Source organism: Protopterus annectens, chromosome 13.part0, assembly GCF_019279795.1.
Source record: "Protopterus annectens isolate FY-2018-M chromosome 13.part0, PAN1.0, whole genome shotgun sequence".
In the NCBI taxonomy this organism is placed as follows: domain Eukaryota; kingdom Metazoa; phylum Chordata; order Ceratodontiformes; family Protopteridae; genus Protopterus; species Protopterus annectens.
This window is the reverse complement of record NC_056747.1, coordinates 309,093,292-309,111,120: the sequence shown is the minus strand read 5'-3', so window position 1 is coordinate 309,111,120 and position 17,829 is coordinate 309,093,292. Positions and strand designations below refer to the sequence as shown.

The window sequence follows — 17,829 nt, the reverse complement described above, 5'->3', positions numbered from 1 at the left end:
TAATAAACTTTAGGGATTTTTCTATAAATACAGCCACTGGGAAAGTTTTAAACTCAGTAGCAGCTACTATGGGTCTAAAGGGGGGGGGGGGGGGTATCAATTTTTTTGTGAAGTTTGGGATCCCAAAAATCAAAACTACATTAGGTTTGACAACATAAAAAAATTCATTGGTGTATATTACATATACACATACATATTTACATACGTGTGTATATATAATTTATGTACATATACACACACACACACACACACACACACACATGTAAGCATGTGTGTACGTCTATGTGTGTGTATATATTCTAGCTTATCGGTGGGAGTGGTAAGCCTACCTACCACAAGAGGAGTGGTTTCTGGCCCAGAAATTGTAGTTTATTGGCCGGTTGGGTAGTTTTTCCATCTCGCATTTGTTCTCCTTTCCCGCCTTTCTTGTAACTAGTCTAGTCCAGATACAGATTTGCTGTATTCAGAACAATTTGTAAGCTTCTGAGCCCCCCAACCCTTTCTGTGTTGGAGGGAAGCCTTCTAGCTCATCAGTGGGAGTGGTAAGCACTAGGTAACCTATCTACCACAACAGGTAGTTTTTGGCCCAGAAATTGTAGTTTATTGGCTGTTTGGGCAGTTTTTCCATCTCTTTCAACTTTCTGGTTTAAAAAGCCTGCGTTTGTGCTCGTTTCCCACCTTTCCTGTAACTAGTCTAGTCCAGATACAGACTTGCTGTATCCAGGACTGTTTATAAACTTCTGAGCGGTGCCAAAAAGTCTGCTCTTCAATGTTTCCCTTAGATATGCTAGTTCTCTCTTCTCCTGCACTTTTACTAGCTTATTAGTCTAGCACTTTACCAGACTTCTTGTAGCAATTACTGTAGCACACAAAAGTGCTACCAGCACTAAACGTTATACAAGGAAACGGCTCCAGTACATATTATTAATGCCCACCCCTCCAGGCATGTCTAAAGGTCAGTTCCCTGTGCTTTCTCCTATTACCCTGGTGAACCTGGGCATCCTGAGGCAATGTAACAACTGCCTCATGTACACTGACAAACCTTTCCTCTTATCTCTCAACACTCAGGCTTGCAAGACATGCACTTATATATCCAAACTGGAAGCCACGCACCCTCCAGCCAAGACAGGGAATAGCTGGCCAAGAGGAGAAGGTCAACACTATCACCACACCACATGGAATACACACCTGCACTGCCTTCACATAAAAACACAAACACAAACCACACACACACTTTCGCGGAGGCTCTCAATAAAAATCTACCCAAACAGCAAAGACCTCCAAGGAAGAAGTGCACTGGACCACCACAACTCTCCTAAACAGTGTGCCACTCAACCAAATCCCCTATGGCAAAACAGCATGCCCAACACACTAGTCATAGGTGACTCAATAGTGAGGCATACTGGATGTCCCACTCACTAGGTTGAATAAGGAGAAAGTAAAAGTCAGCTGCCTGTCAGATGCCAGGATCCACCACATAACACACGCACTCAGGTCCCTCAACAACAGGTACAAATATGACTCCGTCATTGTGCATGTGGGTGTGAATGACCTGAGATGTACCTCCCTGGACTACATGAAAAGAAACATGAAAAGAAACATGGAGGCGCTCTCGGATTATGTAGCCCAGGCGGGTATGACCCTAGCCCTGAGCAGCCTCCTACAATCACCCAGAATGATACCACAGCACAAGCAGAAAATGACTGATTTCAACAATTGGCCAAGTTTCTGGTGTCATTCTAAGGGGATCCAGTACTTGTCTGCCTGGGATGACATGATTGACAGACCTCGATGCTTTGCCAGAGATGACCGGCATCTGTCACTCCTGGGCTTCTGGATACTGGACAAGGTTCTTGCCACCCCTATAGTGCCTTTTTTAGGCGGTGTGACAAAGACCAAATTACCACCATAACAGCTACAAACAAATGCAATCTGAGGGTCATGCTGCTGAATACTAGAAGTCTAAATCTCAAAATGCAGTTGCTCGAAGCACTCCTTAAAATGGAGAACATTGACATTTATGTTGTAACAGAGACCTGGTTCAATGCAGCAGAAAGCACCCCTGCACTACCAAGCTATAAGTCATTCCACAACTTTTGGCCCCAGAACTTGGACCGAAGCTCCAAAGGCGGTGGTGTTTCCATATTCATAAAGGATGCGCACACCTCCAGAATGGTAGCCCAACATAACACAAAGATACTTCAGGTGCAGCTAACATTGGGTAAGACAGCGATTCAGGTCGTAACCTGGTAAAGGTCCCCAACCATGTCCCAAGACTCACACTCCACATTCCTAAGCACCCTGGAGAATATTAGGGTCCAACCTAACACACTCATACTGGGCGACTTCAACTACCCCTCCATTAACTGGGAAAACCACTCATGTACTAATATACTTACCCAACATTTCCTGGAATTCATTAATTCCAATGCCCTGGACCAGCTCGTTCTTACCCCCACTAGAGGTAGCAAAATCCTTGACCTGGTCATTATTAACATGGGTGACCACTGCTCTATGCCAATAGTCAACTCCTCCCTGGTTAGATCCGACCACAGACTAAAATCACCTTTGAAATCCACATCCCTCTCACCCCCACAAAGGTACCACCATGAAAGACTTCTCCAAAACTAAATTTGGCCTCCTAAAAACAGTGGTGGCTAACTTTATGGCACTCATGCAAATGGAGAATAGCTGCATGACTGCCGAATCATATACCAATGCACTGTATGAATACGTACACAAATGCATAGAGCTCACCATACCCAATAGAACCAAGACGCTCTCTTCCAAAAAAAGGAAGCCAATCTGGTGGCCCCCTGCCATAAACAATCTCTACAACAGAAGGAGGAAACTGATGCGGAATAAGGTAAAGTCCCAAGACTGGAAACACTCCCTTATCAGCCTCAACAAAAAGTTGAGATCCCTCACCAAATCCTCTAAAGCTAGCTATGAAAACAGAATTGCAGCAGATAGTAAAGAATACCACAAGGCCTTCTATAGTTAATTAAAGAATCTCCACGGCAATAACCAGACTTGCTCTGAGCTACTGCACAATGACACCTCTTATACAGAGCCAACAGATATTGCCAATATACTGTCCGACAGATTCAGTGCCAACTTTACCCCTCTCTCCCCCACCAAAGGACCAATCACAATACCAGTAGATTGCTAAGCACACAGTATTATTGCTGCCAGGTTAAAACATCGCCGTCCAAGGCCAAGAATACAGCTTCTATGGGACCTGACAATATCCCTGGCTGTGTTCTACATGAACTACAAAGTGAACTGGCACCTCACCTGTGTGCCCTGTTCAATCACAGCCTCGCCTCAGACTTTGTCCCTACCAAATGGTGCACTGCTACAGTCATCCCTCTCCACAAAGGAGGACCGACTACAGACCCTGGGAACTATCGCCCCATTAGTCTGACGAGTCTGATATGCAAAGCTATGGAACGCATCATCATGGACCTAATAAACAAGGATATAGGGAATCTCCAAACTCTGGATCCCACACGGTTTGGTTTTGTGAAGGGTAGATCATGCCAGCTCAACCTGGTCAACTTCTTTGAGTCAGTCACCAGAGCTGTGGATGAAGACAAGGTGGTTCATACAGTTTACCTTGATCTGGCCAAGGCCTTTGTCACCATTCCCCACTCAGAAATCATAGAAAAACTCACTAAGCTAGACATCAACCCCCTGTATCACTAGGTGGGCTGCAAACTGGCTCACAGATAGAACTCACAGTGTGAAAGCAGCTGACTCCAAGACAGAAAGGCCTCACTGAGACCAACAACTGGTGTCAGAACCATGGCCTTAAGCTCAATGCCAAAATATGTGCCATTATCCCCTTTGGGAAAAACCTGGTTCCCGTGAATTGCCACATCGATTGGTAGTCCACTGAACACTTGCACTTTATAAAAGAGACCTGGGAACAAAGGTTGACAGCAACTACTCTTTTGACCACCATCTAAGTGTGACTATCCCGTGTTGCACAGGTCACACTTTTTTGGGATGGGAATGGTAAAGCCCTTCGTGCCTTCCACCACTGCACTTTGTTAGATTGATATAATTGCGAGTAATGCATTTCGAGCGGCTGTTTCAACAAACTGTTTTTAAAAAATACAGTTAATGATTCTCGTTATATACTCAATTGACTGCTTTAATGTCAACTTATGTTTTTTTGGCTGTACGGCCGTTATTTTGAAATACATCTGCCGAGCTCTGCTCAACAAAATAATAATGTCTATAGCAGGATTACTTTAGCACTGGGTCTAATTTCCTGTAATACCATTGTTAACGCACTACACTCAGTAGTAGTTTAAAGGAGTGCAAGTTTTGCGATTTAGTTAATTGGTGTTATTTGGTAGCTCAAGGGATGAATGTGAAAGTGTACAAGGTGCCAGACAGTTGTTTTACAGCTGTAACAGATACTCGCAACATGAAAAACAGTAATCTGTTTGGTCTGGCAAGGGGGGTGTTAAACATTAGCTGTACAGCAGCCACTGTCATGGGGCTTGCTTTGTGCAAGAGGAGCGCTCTTTATGTCTTGCAGTCGTCCTGTCACCTGCTCTTCAGCAATTTCACTCAACCACCGGAAACCTCTGAAAGACATCACACACTTCAGTGACACACACACTTCAGAACACAGTCTGCCAACATTTTTCAGCTCGATAAATGATCAGAACACAGCCGCTGTTTGTCTTATAAATCTGGTTGCGATAATACGCAAGTACCATACATATATCACATACATATATCTATATGCACACACATGCATTATACATATTTTGGAAATAATTCATTTACTCAGCTAACTAATAACACAATTTTATTAGAAACTCTCTGCCTCAGTCTTAGTATTTGCTGCTTCCCCATTCACTAACATATCACACATGCTTAACACAGCTGACTACTTCCCACTTAAGTATCTGCAAAACCCTCATTCTACTTCATTTTTTCACAAGTCCAAAGTGTTTTATACAAACATGACTGCCATACCTCTCAACTGCCCAGATTTTCGCAGAATGTCCAGATTTTTCCCTCAAATTTTCAGCCTGTTCCTCATAAAATTTGTGGTTTTCTGGGAAATCACTGGGATGAGCTGAGGAATGAAGTCACTAAATAATGACATACATTTGAGTTTCAGACGTCATATCCTTTAGTAAATACATTTTAACACAAACCCTTTTATTCTAGCTACTTTCTAAGTTTATAAGAGCAACATTTAAAATCTGTCCCCATTTTTGATCCTTTGTCCCCTCATTATGTCAGGCTTTGTCCAGATTTCTTGGGCTAAGAGGTCGAAATGTATGATGACTGCACTTATTAATCATGAATTTCACACAATCTCTGCTCCTAAACTTTATAAATTCTTATTGCATCACTTGTTTACTGTATATCCTTAAACTTAATATTGACCCACACAGCTTTAAGAATGAACTGGTTGTTCCACTATCTACAATCCCTGCTCCTTTCACTGCAGTGGACTTTTTACCCATCACAAATCTCTGACCACTAGCTAAAAACATAGAAAGAATAATTTACAATCAAGATCTAGATTACATTATTAAATATGATATCTTAACAGACAAAGAGGACTGGCTTGTCCAAAGTACAGTATGCTCACCACTACATACTCTCCAGTCAACCAAATTTATAATAATATGGACAATAGGCTGGTTATGGAATCAATTGTGTATGATATGAAACATTTAAAAAACAAAGCTGCCCTGGTACCAAATTTAACTTAACCACAATATCTAAATGCAGGGTACCAGTCAAACAGGGAAAGCATGTGGTAATACACCATGGCTTCATGGTATATTACTGCACATTTTCCATGTTCAAGTAGTACCTTGTGATTTGGTTTTATGATATGAAACGTGCTTTTGAGACACTGCACCCTACCAGACTTGTTGTGTCTTTCGGCTTTTCCCGGTTACGGGTCGCCACAGTGGAACTCCGGTCCGCTAATGATTGGCAGTAGATTTTTACGTGCCAAGTTGCCAGCCCTGACGCACAACCTTCAACGAAGGTACACCCATTCACGCACGTCTCCACACAGAAGACGCTCTAGCCGAGAATCGAACAGGACAACGTCTTATTGTGAGGCGACAACGCTACCGCAGCACCACCACTGCAGTATCTTCCTCTGGTTTCACTAACAAACAAAGTATTGTTTAGAATTTATTAATCAGCTTGAATATTTAGAGTAATGGGTCAGAAACCCAAACAAATACAAAGTCTATATCCGCTGAAGTTCATCAGAGTTCACAATTATGCGCACTTTGTCTTCTCATTTTTACCAAATATGAAAAAAAAAAACTTACAATCCATCTCCAAGGTATTACAGGAGGACTTCAAAGTACTATGGAATTAGCTCATGGAAAATAAACAATTTATACAGCAAAAGCTAATATAATGCCATTTAGTGCACCTCAAAATTTTAAGAATGTAATCATCACTACTGTCTGTGACCCCATTAGATCTACCTTACAAGTAACTTTGTGTCTTTCGGCTTTTCCCGGTTAGGGGTCGCCACAGCGGAACTCCGGTCCGCTAATGATTGACAGTAGATTTTTTACATGCAGAGTTTGCCAGCCCTGATGCACAACCTTCAACGAAGGTACGCACGTCTCCACACAGAAGACGCTCTAGCTGAGAATCAAACAGGACAACGTCTTACTGTGAGGTGACAACGCTACTGCAGCACCACCACCGCAGTATGCTTTACAAGTAACTATATCCCAGAAATTTAAGAATTACAACTGAACCAAATCATTCATTTGCTCCCCATAAATAAATAAATAAAATAATCAACAAAGTTTTGACTCAGCTAAAGGTTTCTTACAAAATACTCTTGACTACTTATAGTAGAAAGTAAATGAGCTACGGCAGTAACTGGCACTATTACCCAGGTGAGAATATGCACTGCCCATCATTTCTGTACACTCTCCTTGAAACTTAGCTCCAAGTCACAGAAAATAAAATTCTCACATTTATTCCTCTCCCAAACAATAAGGAACACCACTCTTTTGCTCCCTCCAAATGTCACTAGCTGTTAGTGTCATTTAGAGCCTTAATACCCTTACCTACAAATTACAATACAAAATGCACCGTCTCCCCACACCCCACCCCCTTAGAAGCAGATTATGGGAGAGAGAGAGCAATCTCGTTTTCATAGAGGGGGAACACGCACAAACTGGCTACTACTGGAAAAAGGCTTTATAAAAAAAGGCACCACCTGCCTGTTGGAATGCCACTCCCATAAACCTTAGTTTTTTCTTTAATTTTTATCATGTCATTGATTATCTAAAGTTTCACCTAAAAAGTGAATACAAACAATTCCTTCAGGCATGCCAGATAGTCAGAAATCATATTAACCTTTCTTCAGTGGATATTTATAAAAGACATAACAACAATAGCCCTACTAAGGGATTCAGCTTAGCTACTCCAAATGTACGTTAATGTACAGACATAGATTATGTGCATAGTTTAACTTTACTTCGGTCTTAATTTCCAAATCTATTACTTTCACCATTTAAGTATTGTACAGAATTAAATTTTGCTTCATCTTTATATTTTACATATTCTAAGGCAAAGAACAAGCAATTTGTTTAGCTCAGGACTAAGCATAAGGGAAAACTTCCAACACCCAAATAATGTATCACTTATTTCGAATAAGTCCCGGACCAAGTACAAGGTGTACCACTACTACAAGTTATGGGAATTTTCATTGCAATACCTCCTTCTGCATTAGACTTTATAGAAGCTAATATCCCCATAGGACCATGCCCTCACAGGCTATAAGGTTAATATATTAAATGTGCATACCACATGAAGCTGCAGTAATTTACATTGTTAATATGCATTACTGACACTTATAATCTGCTGTTTACAGTACTTGTTTTTTTTTTCTTGTTTATATTCTGAGTCCGTTTTAGTCATTAAATTTTTCAACTGGCCCATGTAATGGCTGAAAATGGTTTGGAACCAGCATACTTAACTAGGTAAAAAAAAATAAACAAAAATTGATAAACAAGTTAAATCAACACCAAGTAATGAATCCTGGTTTCCAGTTTTACCAATTCCAGTACACTGCTTATAACCATTGTTCAGAATCAGCTAAATACATTTAAAGTTGGCTTCAATTATACTACTGTTATTGGGAATGCCCATAAAATTTAAAATATATAGTTATTTCATGAGCTGAATTGCTCATCAATCTACATACAGCCTATCATTTTCTGTGCTTAAGAAAAATATTTGATCATGCATACAAAAAGCTAATTAAATTAACCTACCATTTACCATATTAGTCTTGTGTAACAAGGTTATATCCTGAAACTCTACAGCCCCACCCAGTAAACTAGCAGGGCATTTCCACAAACTACCTGGAATAATCCAAAAAAGTACTCACTATGTGGCAGAAGGCTTTACCACCACTCACTGCTAAAAATGACAATTGTCTATTAGAAAAAGTATAAGCAGAAACCGCAGTGGTGCAGCGGTAGCGTTGCTGCCTCACAGCAAGACGTTCCCCCGTTCGATTCTCGACTGGAGTGTGGGGAGTGCATTGTGTGTGGAGTCTGCATGTCCTCCCCGCGGTTGGGTGGGCATTGGAAAGACATGCGTAAATGGGCGTGCCTTCGTTCAAGGTTGAACGTCGAGCTGGCACCTCCACGTTCATGAAAATCTACTGCCAATCATTAGCGGACCGGAGTTTCGCTGTGGCGACCCCTAACCGGGAAAAGCCGAAAGACAGCAACAACATAAGCAGAATACATCAAAGGCCAGCACAAAGCACACTGTGTTTTCAACTGTAAAGTAATCCTGAAAAAGCTCAGATGTACAATGTACTGGGTAAACACAAAAGAGAGACCAGAATATGGTCTAAATAACTAGGAGCAAGTTATCCACCTCATACTACCAAGTAGTAAAGCCAGATCTTGAAACAGCCCAATTTGGGTAATTCATTACACACGAAAATAAAGAGGCACAGTCAGCCTAGTCTGTGGTTTACATGCTCTGCCTGCCCTGCCTTAAGCAGGTCCATCAGGGTCCTACTAAATTGCCCTTCTGACTTTTTACACTTCATACTTGCTTCTAGTTATAAAAAAATGAAAAAAAACATCTGTGAACCCTACAAAATCCATAAACAATGCTCTGTGTACATGGTATGCATGTACTCAACAAATCTAGTGTACGACTTTGTAAACTATGGTACAATAAATAATACAGCTACCATGTAAAATACTTTAAATTCTTCTTTACAGCCGAAGTTTATTTTCCACCCTCACTTACACTGAAAAATCTACTCTTCTACAAGACCTCCTAAATGCATATATACGCAATGCAAAAAATATAATACACAGCCTTGCAAATCTATGAAAAACAAAATTAAAAAACACACGTTAAATTGTTCTCTGCTGCCAAACTTCCATTTTACATTACTTTAGGCTGCACTCATGACACTGCAAGAAACACAGCTTTGATATTACTGTTCTGTTACACTGAAACACGGATATTACTGTATATGCACTCCATAATTTCTTGTATTAAACTTCCACTTATTATTCTTTTAACACCTAGTTACTTTAGTGGTGATAACATTCTCACTTCTTGTCTAAAGCTTCCCACTGACATCATCCCTTTAGTGGGTTCTTCATGTAGACCACCAGCAAATTTCTGCAGAAGGATTGTGATGTCAAACTGAAGATTATCATTTTTACATGAAATAATACTGAAGCAATAAACAAAATATAATAATTCTGATTCGTCAAAACTCTTACTTTTAAGTCCAACCACCATAAACGATTTAACAACATTAAAAATATATTTTTTTAAATGTGGATAGAGGAATTCAAGCTGCCATAACTTGCACAGTCAACCACCAATGACATCAAACCCCCTTCATTTCCCATTATCATAACCAATATAAGGACCATAGCAAATCTGGGGCAGCCCCTATCTCTACAAAAGATATCAGCCTTTCGGCTATGTGGACTACGGATACCTTCACTAGAGGGGAAGGGTGAGAAGTGCATGGGTCATCACACTGCTGCTTGTTGGCAACTTATAGTGCTTGTAAGTGAATGGCTCTCTAATACTGCTCCAGCATGCCAAGTTACAAGTCAGGTGAGGATGTGCAATGGTTGTGTTCATAGGTTCATAGAGGTTACTAGGCTAATGACCCTAGAGCCCTTACAAGCCTAGCCATATTTATCCTGAGCTGTCCTAACTATCGGTGGTTGGGTAAGTGAAATTTGCAGACTTACAGGGTCTATGGTAGTTAATACCAACTTCCTCTGTCCAGGAGAGACATGGGTGCCACCCAAGGAGTGAATATATTCACCCCTCCATTGATCTAGATTGTGTTTAAAGAGGGTCAGGGAAGGGCTCCATTTTATGTGCATCAGAAGCTTGTTCCAGAAAATTAGCAGTCTCTGGGACATGTATCCATCTCTCCAGCATGACCTCATGTCACAGGCTAGGTTAAAATCCCTGGAACAAGTGACCATTGTGCAGTTTGATTTACAAATGTATAGCATTTCCATCAGGCCAAGTCAGAGACTGCCCTGTAAGCCAGGCACAAATCACCCCTTAGCAACCTGTAGGAGACGGAATATAACGACAGACCTTTCAGTCTTTCCGCATAACTCTTGTTTTGTGTACCTTGTAGTTTCTTGTTGAGAAATATCTGTTGTCTCTCCAACTGCTGCAAGTGTCTCATGAAATACATACAAAAGGGAACACTATACTCAATTACTGGTCTGATGAGGGCCGAGTATAATGGAATTACAACATCCGTAGATCTAGATATGATGCCTTTACTTATAAGATATGTCACACAGAAAGATTTCATTACTACTGTGGAAGTGTGGATGCGTAGCAGTCAAAGCTCAGGTTCCTATCAACCTGAGTACCCTGATCACGTATCACTGAGTATACATTTAGGGGATGCTGTCTATAATGTAATTATCAGGGATGTCAGTTTTCCCAAAGGGAAACTGAACGCATTTAGCTTTAATCTGTGGCTTTGATACCAAACATTTGTCTTCATTAACTTTGTATGCAGTACATTAACATCATTGGGGGACTCAATGATTGCTCCCAATTTGCAATGGTTAGCGAACTTGGTAAGCCACAGGCCGTCCAAGTTTGCTTGGACTTCTGAGAAATAAATTCCGAATAGTAATGGGCCCAGCATAAAACCCTGTGGTACGCCACTGGTGAGTAGTCTTTTGCCAGAGGTAAAGTCACCCACTTTGACAAATATGTGCTCTGTCAATGAGCCAATTGGCTACCCATCTAGTAATGTAGAAGTTAATTCCCAAATGGGAGAGTTTCAAAATAAGACCTGAGCGGGGGATTGTGTCAAATGCCTTGGCTAGGTCAAGATAGGCAGGATACACTCTCTCTACCTTGTCTAGGCCCTTGGTGACTTTCTTGAGGAAATCAACCAGGTTTAATAGGCACGACCTCCCTTTAACAAATCCAAACTGCATTGGGTCTGAAGACTAACTATGCCCATAATGATTCTTACAATGGCCTTGCAGATGAGGCTAGTCAAGCTTATGGGCCTTTAATTCCCAGGGTTGGTTGATAGTCACAGTTTGTGTAGAGGGATTTCTGTTGCTGTCCTCCATTTTGCTTGAATACAGCCAGGTTGCAGGATGTGTTTAAACAGAGATCCAAGTGGGTCTGCTAGTTCATGTTTTAAGTCATTTAAAAGGCAACTTTGGAAGTTGTCTGGTCCCATTGATACCATGTTTTTGGCCTTGGGAGCACCGAGATGACCTGCTCTCTTGAGATAATAGGCTGAGGAATGGTGGCAGGTATACTTTAGGAGATGACTAGAGGGTACAGGAGGGTGAAGTTTGCTCCAAATCTGTCAGTTAGCAGGTTGGCTATTACCTCCAGAGGAGTATGGGTGGTGCCAACAACAACCAGTTCACAACATAGCTGGGTATTCCCTTTTAGATTTTGGATGTAGTTAAAGAATGCCTTATGATAATCCTTAGCTAAGAGGCTATTTTTGTTTTGTGTTTAGCTTTGGAGGACTTGACAAGCTCTCCAATTTGCTTGTTTAAGCTAGAGAGGGATTTCTTCCTCTGCTTAGTCAGTTCCCTCTTGTTCTTGAAAATCAGTTTCTTTCTCTTGCTGTATGCCCCACCCTTCTTCAGTTGTATGACATTCTAACAAGTTGCCCCTTTTTGAGCCGACTGTCACCTTGTCAGCCATTCTGGTCTTTGCCAAGAAATGTGACTTCATGTGCACCTTACCCCCAACCGTGACAAAGACAAGGAGGCTTTATCATTCTTCTCCTCCACCTAATTTCAGCTCTTCCAGCTGCCAGACCTCTACCTACAACCAACTCATCTAGGTTGTAGCCAAGGCTTCATCACTCTACACCACAGAGTCAATTAACAAATGATACAAACCCTGATCAGCAGTACTGTCTTAAAATTAGTGCCATTGTCTAGCTACCAGCAAAACTTCCACAACAGTACTACAGTTAGCAAACAAGAAGGATGATCTCAGAGCCAGAGTGGGCTAAAAACTAATTGAATATACTTCAGACAAGATTGTTAATTTTTAAAAAGGTGCAACAGCTAGGTTGAACCATTAAATAATAAAAATACAACCTTCTTATGCTAAAGAACCTCCCACTATAAATTGAAAATTTTAGCACATGCAAATAACTTTGAATAGCATTCATTCTGAAAAATATAAACTTTATAAATTTTCAACTGCAAAGTATTCGTAAGAAATAAGGCATTAGACTGCCACTTCAACGTCTCGTTGCCATTTTCTATTTTCTAAATATGTAGGTTTTAGTAAACTAACAGGCCTCTGTTGAGACAAATGCTCTTTCTTGACCTTTCCCAGGAGAAATAGTTCACCACACACCACAATCGACAAACAACTCACAGTTATTCCAAGCATTAAATTTAGGAAAACAAGTCTAGTTTCCTCACAAAGATGTTATCACAGAGAAGATAACTTCTCACTTTGTATGCTTATCTGCTTCATGGTCCACAGCTTTTTTTTTTTTTATTTCAAATTTTATGCCTAGAAAAATAAATGTTTGAAAAGGGGACTTCATGAGCAGGATAGGATAAACCTAGGTCTGTTTAGAGAACATAGCCTGGCCTGTTGAGACTCAACAGGATAGGGGAAAAGACAGTTAAAGAGGCGGAGGAGCACAACAGTTCATATGAAATATTTTACAGAGCAAACAAGAAAAATAATAGAGTTTCTTTCACTAACTGCCAAACAGATTGCTTGCTTCAAAATGTGACTGTAAATGAGACCTATAACTTGTGAAAATAGTGAAATAGCATATTTACTAACTGCTAACTGCCTGGTTCTCATGTAAAGGGAAAGGCATGCAACAACTAAGGAAAGTTCATGCTTAACTTTTGAGAAGAGCACTGCTTTGGCTATGACTATCAAATTTTTTACTTTAAGATACCACAGGCCACTACAACCAGGCAACTGCTAACAACTTTCAATAAAAACAAATAATTTAACAATCATTTATTTAATCCAATGCATAACAGCAATTGCACCTAAACTTGGTTTATCTAAGATACATAGATGAAATCAGTACTTTACCACTAGGAGGACCACAACATCAATTATGCCATTCAAGGTACTACAGCAATTTAGTACCAAGAGACATGTGTGAATGGGCGCACCTTCGTTGAAGGTTGTGTGTCAGGGCTGGCAACTCGGCACGTAAAAATCTACTGCCAATCATTAGCGGACCGGAGTTCCGTTGTGGCGACCCCTAACCGGGTAAAGCCGAAAGACACAACATGGACACTACATTCATTAAGTCTTGTAGAAAACATGATAATTTATAGTAACAATGATCTCAGAGTGCAGTGAAATAAAGCAACAAAAAAAATTAAAAAAAACTCATTTGTAGATCACTTTATCTTAAATGCTAAAACCTTTCAGAGTCAAATGAACTTTACACCAAATCAATACAACTTCAGATGTGTATACAACACACAGTATTAGTCAACATACATAGATTTTGATGAATATACCTCCAGATAATCAATAACAATTTGGGGGGGGCACCTAATCTCAAGTCAGTTCAGTGCATTCATTTCTACCTGCTCTTAATATTCCACTCATCACTCCCAGCAAATGGGAAAAGAGTTACAGGAGCAAGATATGATGCCATCATGCTATAAGTCTTTGGATATTACTCTCAGCTTACCCCAACATTCTATATCACCAAGGAGCGACTGTGATGATACAGGCCAAGAGATACAACAAAATAAATGGATCTACTTTAGCAGATCGAATTGACAGAAAACTGAAATTAAAATCAATGAGACGAGAAGATTGCAATCCCACAAGAACGAAAAATTACCATTTTGCAACTAGTATGAATGAAACACTAATTGCTCATGTCACACACCACTTGGAGTTTCTGAAGGGAGATCGCAGTGCACCGAGAAAAACAGCTGCTCCATTTAAACACATGATTTAACAGAAAAATGTACCTATTTCAGTGTTTCCAAATGGAGGCTGCGGTACAGTGAGGATGAGGGAATTTACTCTTTTCCTCCACTGTAGTGCAATCTCGAAGTTGGTATATATAATTTGCAGGAGGTGTGGGGAGCACAGTGCACCACATGGGAGATGCATGGGGGCTTGCCCCTCTGCAAAAACGTTGAAAAGGGTAAATTTTTCTGTTAATCAAGTGTTTAAATGGAGCATCTGTTCTTCTCAGTGCACTGCGATCTCCATTCAAAAGCTCCAAGTGAAGTGTGACCTGTGCAGTTGGGGGTTTCGTTCTTACTAGTTTCAAATGGTAAATGCTCGTTCTTATGGGACTGAGATCTTGTCTCACTGATTTTCATTTTGTTTTTTTTTTTTGTCAGTTTGATCTACTGCAGTAGCTCCAAATAAATATACAGGCTAGCTGCTGTTGGCCTGCTGCAATCTCCCCAGTCTCTATCAACACAGCTGCTGCAGCAGGTGTGGTAAACACTCTCTTTCCCATACTCTGTAAAGGAAACTGAGTTTGTCAAAGATACTAATTTTCAACCTTCCCATCTGTCTAGTACAATGCACACTATTCATACAAGGTTTGCCAGTACTGCCACTAAACACTGTGACCTCTGGAGTTAATGTTTAGTAGGAATGCAGTACACATATACATATATTTTAACATACACAATAATCATGTAACAAAGGATTTGGAGGTGCTTACAAACCAGAAAGACTGAAGGGTTATTTTCTTATAAACAAATAATTACAGCATATCACTGGAGAGTATCACTCTAAAGCAAGTCTTACGATACTGACCAATACCAGAAAACACAATCGTATATGCATTTCAAACATGTTGTTGTACTTCATTTCTCTTTCAGACTAGGTCAGGCATATAACTTCGTCATCATATAGCACATTTAGCTTCCTGTGGTGCTGACTGAAGGCATGGCCATACAATAAGCAATGGTACCATGTCACAAAAAAAACATATCTTCACTTTACCGAACAAAGTCAGGGTGTACAAATACCTACCACCACCAAGCATATGCTGAGCACAGCTTGTTGCTAATCTTGGGCTTGAAGACATACCAGGCTAAATTTAGGGGAAGCATTTGATTTTGGATACCCACAGGATGAGGAGAAGGGGCACCCAAGGAGTGACAATCAGCTGTGGGGAGCAATAGAATAACAGCTTCATTAGTCAGAGATAGTTACCATACAGAACAGAAACTGTTAATGACTGAAGTTTAGATTCACTTGAAAAAATAATACTTATGTAATCACAATAACAAAAAAATTGCCTGTAGCAACATATACAAATGATAGACACTAGAATCATGTTTAATTTTGATATTTCAAGAGCTACCTGATCTGTCTAGATAAGAGCTAAAGTAGTTACTGTAATAATTCAAAACAAAAGAAATCCTCTTCCACTGCAGATCTGACACTCTGCAAACTACATGTCAACTATTTCTGCAAGTTATTCCATGGCATGTAAAACTTTTGGAATAAATTATTTTAAAAATGTGCCAAAGCCACAAGCCCGCAAAATATAACTTAATTATTACAGTAGTCTCTCAATACACCCTAGAGCATCAATCACACAATCTGTGCTTTAAATCAAAAAGAAAATGTAGCTTCTCTTGATAACTACACTGGTAAACACAACATACAGTTGCAGTCATAGCTCTCAACCTTCCATCTCCAAAATGAGGAACATTAGCCCTCATAATGTGGAACAAATGGGCAAAATGTGGAACACATACTAATGGCTTACTAACAACTTCAACTAGGAAGGCCATAGGATGGTTAAAATAAGCTAGTTTTACTTATAAAGAATATCTTTTAACAAATTAATATGATTAATTTCTATTTACCATGGATTTCACTTAAAAAAAATCCTAACACTGAATGTGTGACAGAGTCTTTCAATGTGGAACTTTGAGGAACATGAACTTTTTAAGAACCCAAATGAGGTACGTTCCTCGCAATGAGGTACACTTGAGAGGTATGGTTGCAGTTGTTTGACATCCTAATGAAATACACAGTCTTGCATATGAGTTACAATGTTAAATTCTGCAGTTGCTGTCCACACTGACTACAAGGCCCATATAGAAAATATATACCTTTCTTACTGGACACAACCTGATGTTTGCAGGCTGTGCTCAAGCAGTTCCCCAGCTAGCTACCACACAGCAAAGGAGTTGAACTACCGGTGAATACTTTTCCAAAGCAATGCTATGCATGAGGTGCAAACACCATATGTCAGAGCAGCCGCTTGCTTTCGGCCTAAAATCCAAGTCCACCGGCAGAAAACAGACTATAACTACGAGAATAAATGACAGCATCTGCTGCCTTCGAGGGACACAGTCGGGCAGTGACTGGCAGTACCATACGGGCCGGAACCTGCTGCTGTCCCATGGCCCACTGGAAAAATAGGAGCGCCAGTTTTGGGTACCATATGGTAAGCTATCATTCTCACTTTCTAGTGAAAGCTGCCAGAGACCCCATAAAGCCAAAAGACAGGTGTCACTAGGAATCTTTCCCCTTCCGCTGCTAATTATTACACGCAGTATTTTGCAGATTCACACGAGCACAGAGATACAGCTAAATAAATAAATAAATTCACTCACAGTCCCTCCATCTTTTATGATGATTTTCTTTGCTAATAAAATACTCCGATTTAACCTCTTCTTTTTCTTCTTCTCCCCTGTCATCGTTACCTGTGTCCCATCCCTAAATGTAAATGTAAAACAAATATTTTACAATAAAATAAATATTTTAAAAAATTTGGAAACTACTCCTGTCACATCCCCTATCCCAACCTTCCACCTCCCTCAAAACACCTTCTTCCTGGAAACTCCTACAGCCCCGCCCACTACACGACTTTCCGCAACCTGATTTGGGAACTTGCAAGTCGTTCAAACTTAACCTAAAATCTAATGGGAAGAACGAGTGGCCACTCACATCTGCTCCTGAGCTGTAAATGGCTCAGATTGTCAGCTCACCTAGACCACCCAAAGAATGAAACTCGCCCTCCACTGGGGTTGGAGTGGCATCAATTTCATGCCAGGCAGACGTTTAGTAGTACAAGCATCTGCCTTCCTGTTTGTAGTAACCGGGAGGAGGCACTGTTCATGCATGTTTTGCGCGCTAATTATTGCGGATTTTTATGGGGAAGGTGAGAGGGTATTGTGACCCTCTCGTTGTCACCTTTTCAGTCTGTATATAGAATACTGTAGCATTGAATATGTGGATCTTTTAACGATATGGAGCTTTCGTGTGGGTATATTACAGGGCCCAAGTTAG

The 17,829-nt window shown here is 40.4% G+C and overlaps 1 protein-coding gene across 2 annotated transcripts in view; it reads right to left on the bottom strand.

Annotated features, from left to right (window-relative positions):
• Positions 1–17,388, bottom strand: part of LOC122787281 (hippocampus abundant transcript 1 protein-like) — an 880,512-nt gene extending 863,124 nt beyond the window's left edge. Inside the window, exon 1 of one of the 2 annotated variants that reach the window (XM_044053901.1) lies at positions 17,154–17,388. In XM_044053901.1, the coding sequence (XP_043909836.1) occupies positions 17,154–17,237 (84 nt within the window). In that variant the 5' untranslated portion in view covers positions 17,238–17,388. Of the gene's footprint in view, positions 1–16,646; positions 17,029–17,153 lie in introns of those variants that run through there. The other variant, XM_044053902.1, reaches the window with a different exon arrangement.
• Between the last annotated feature and the right edge of the window lie 441 nt (positions 17,389–17,829).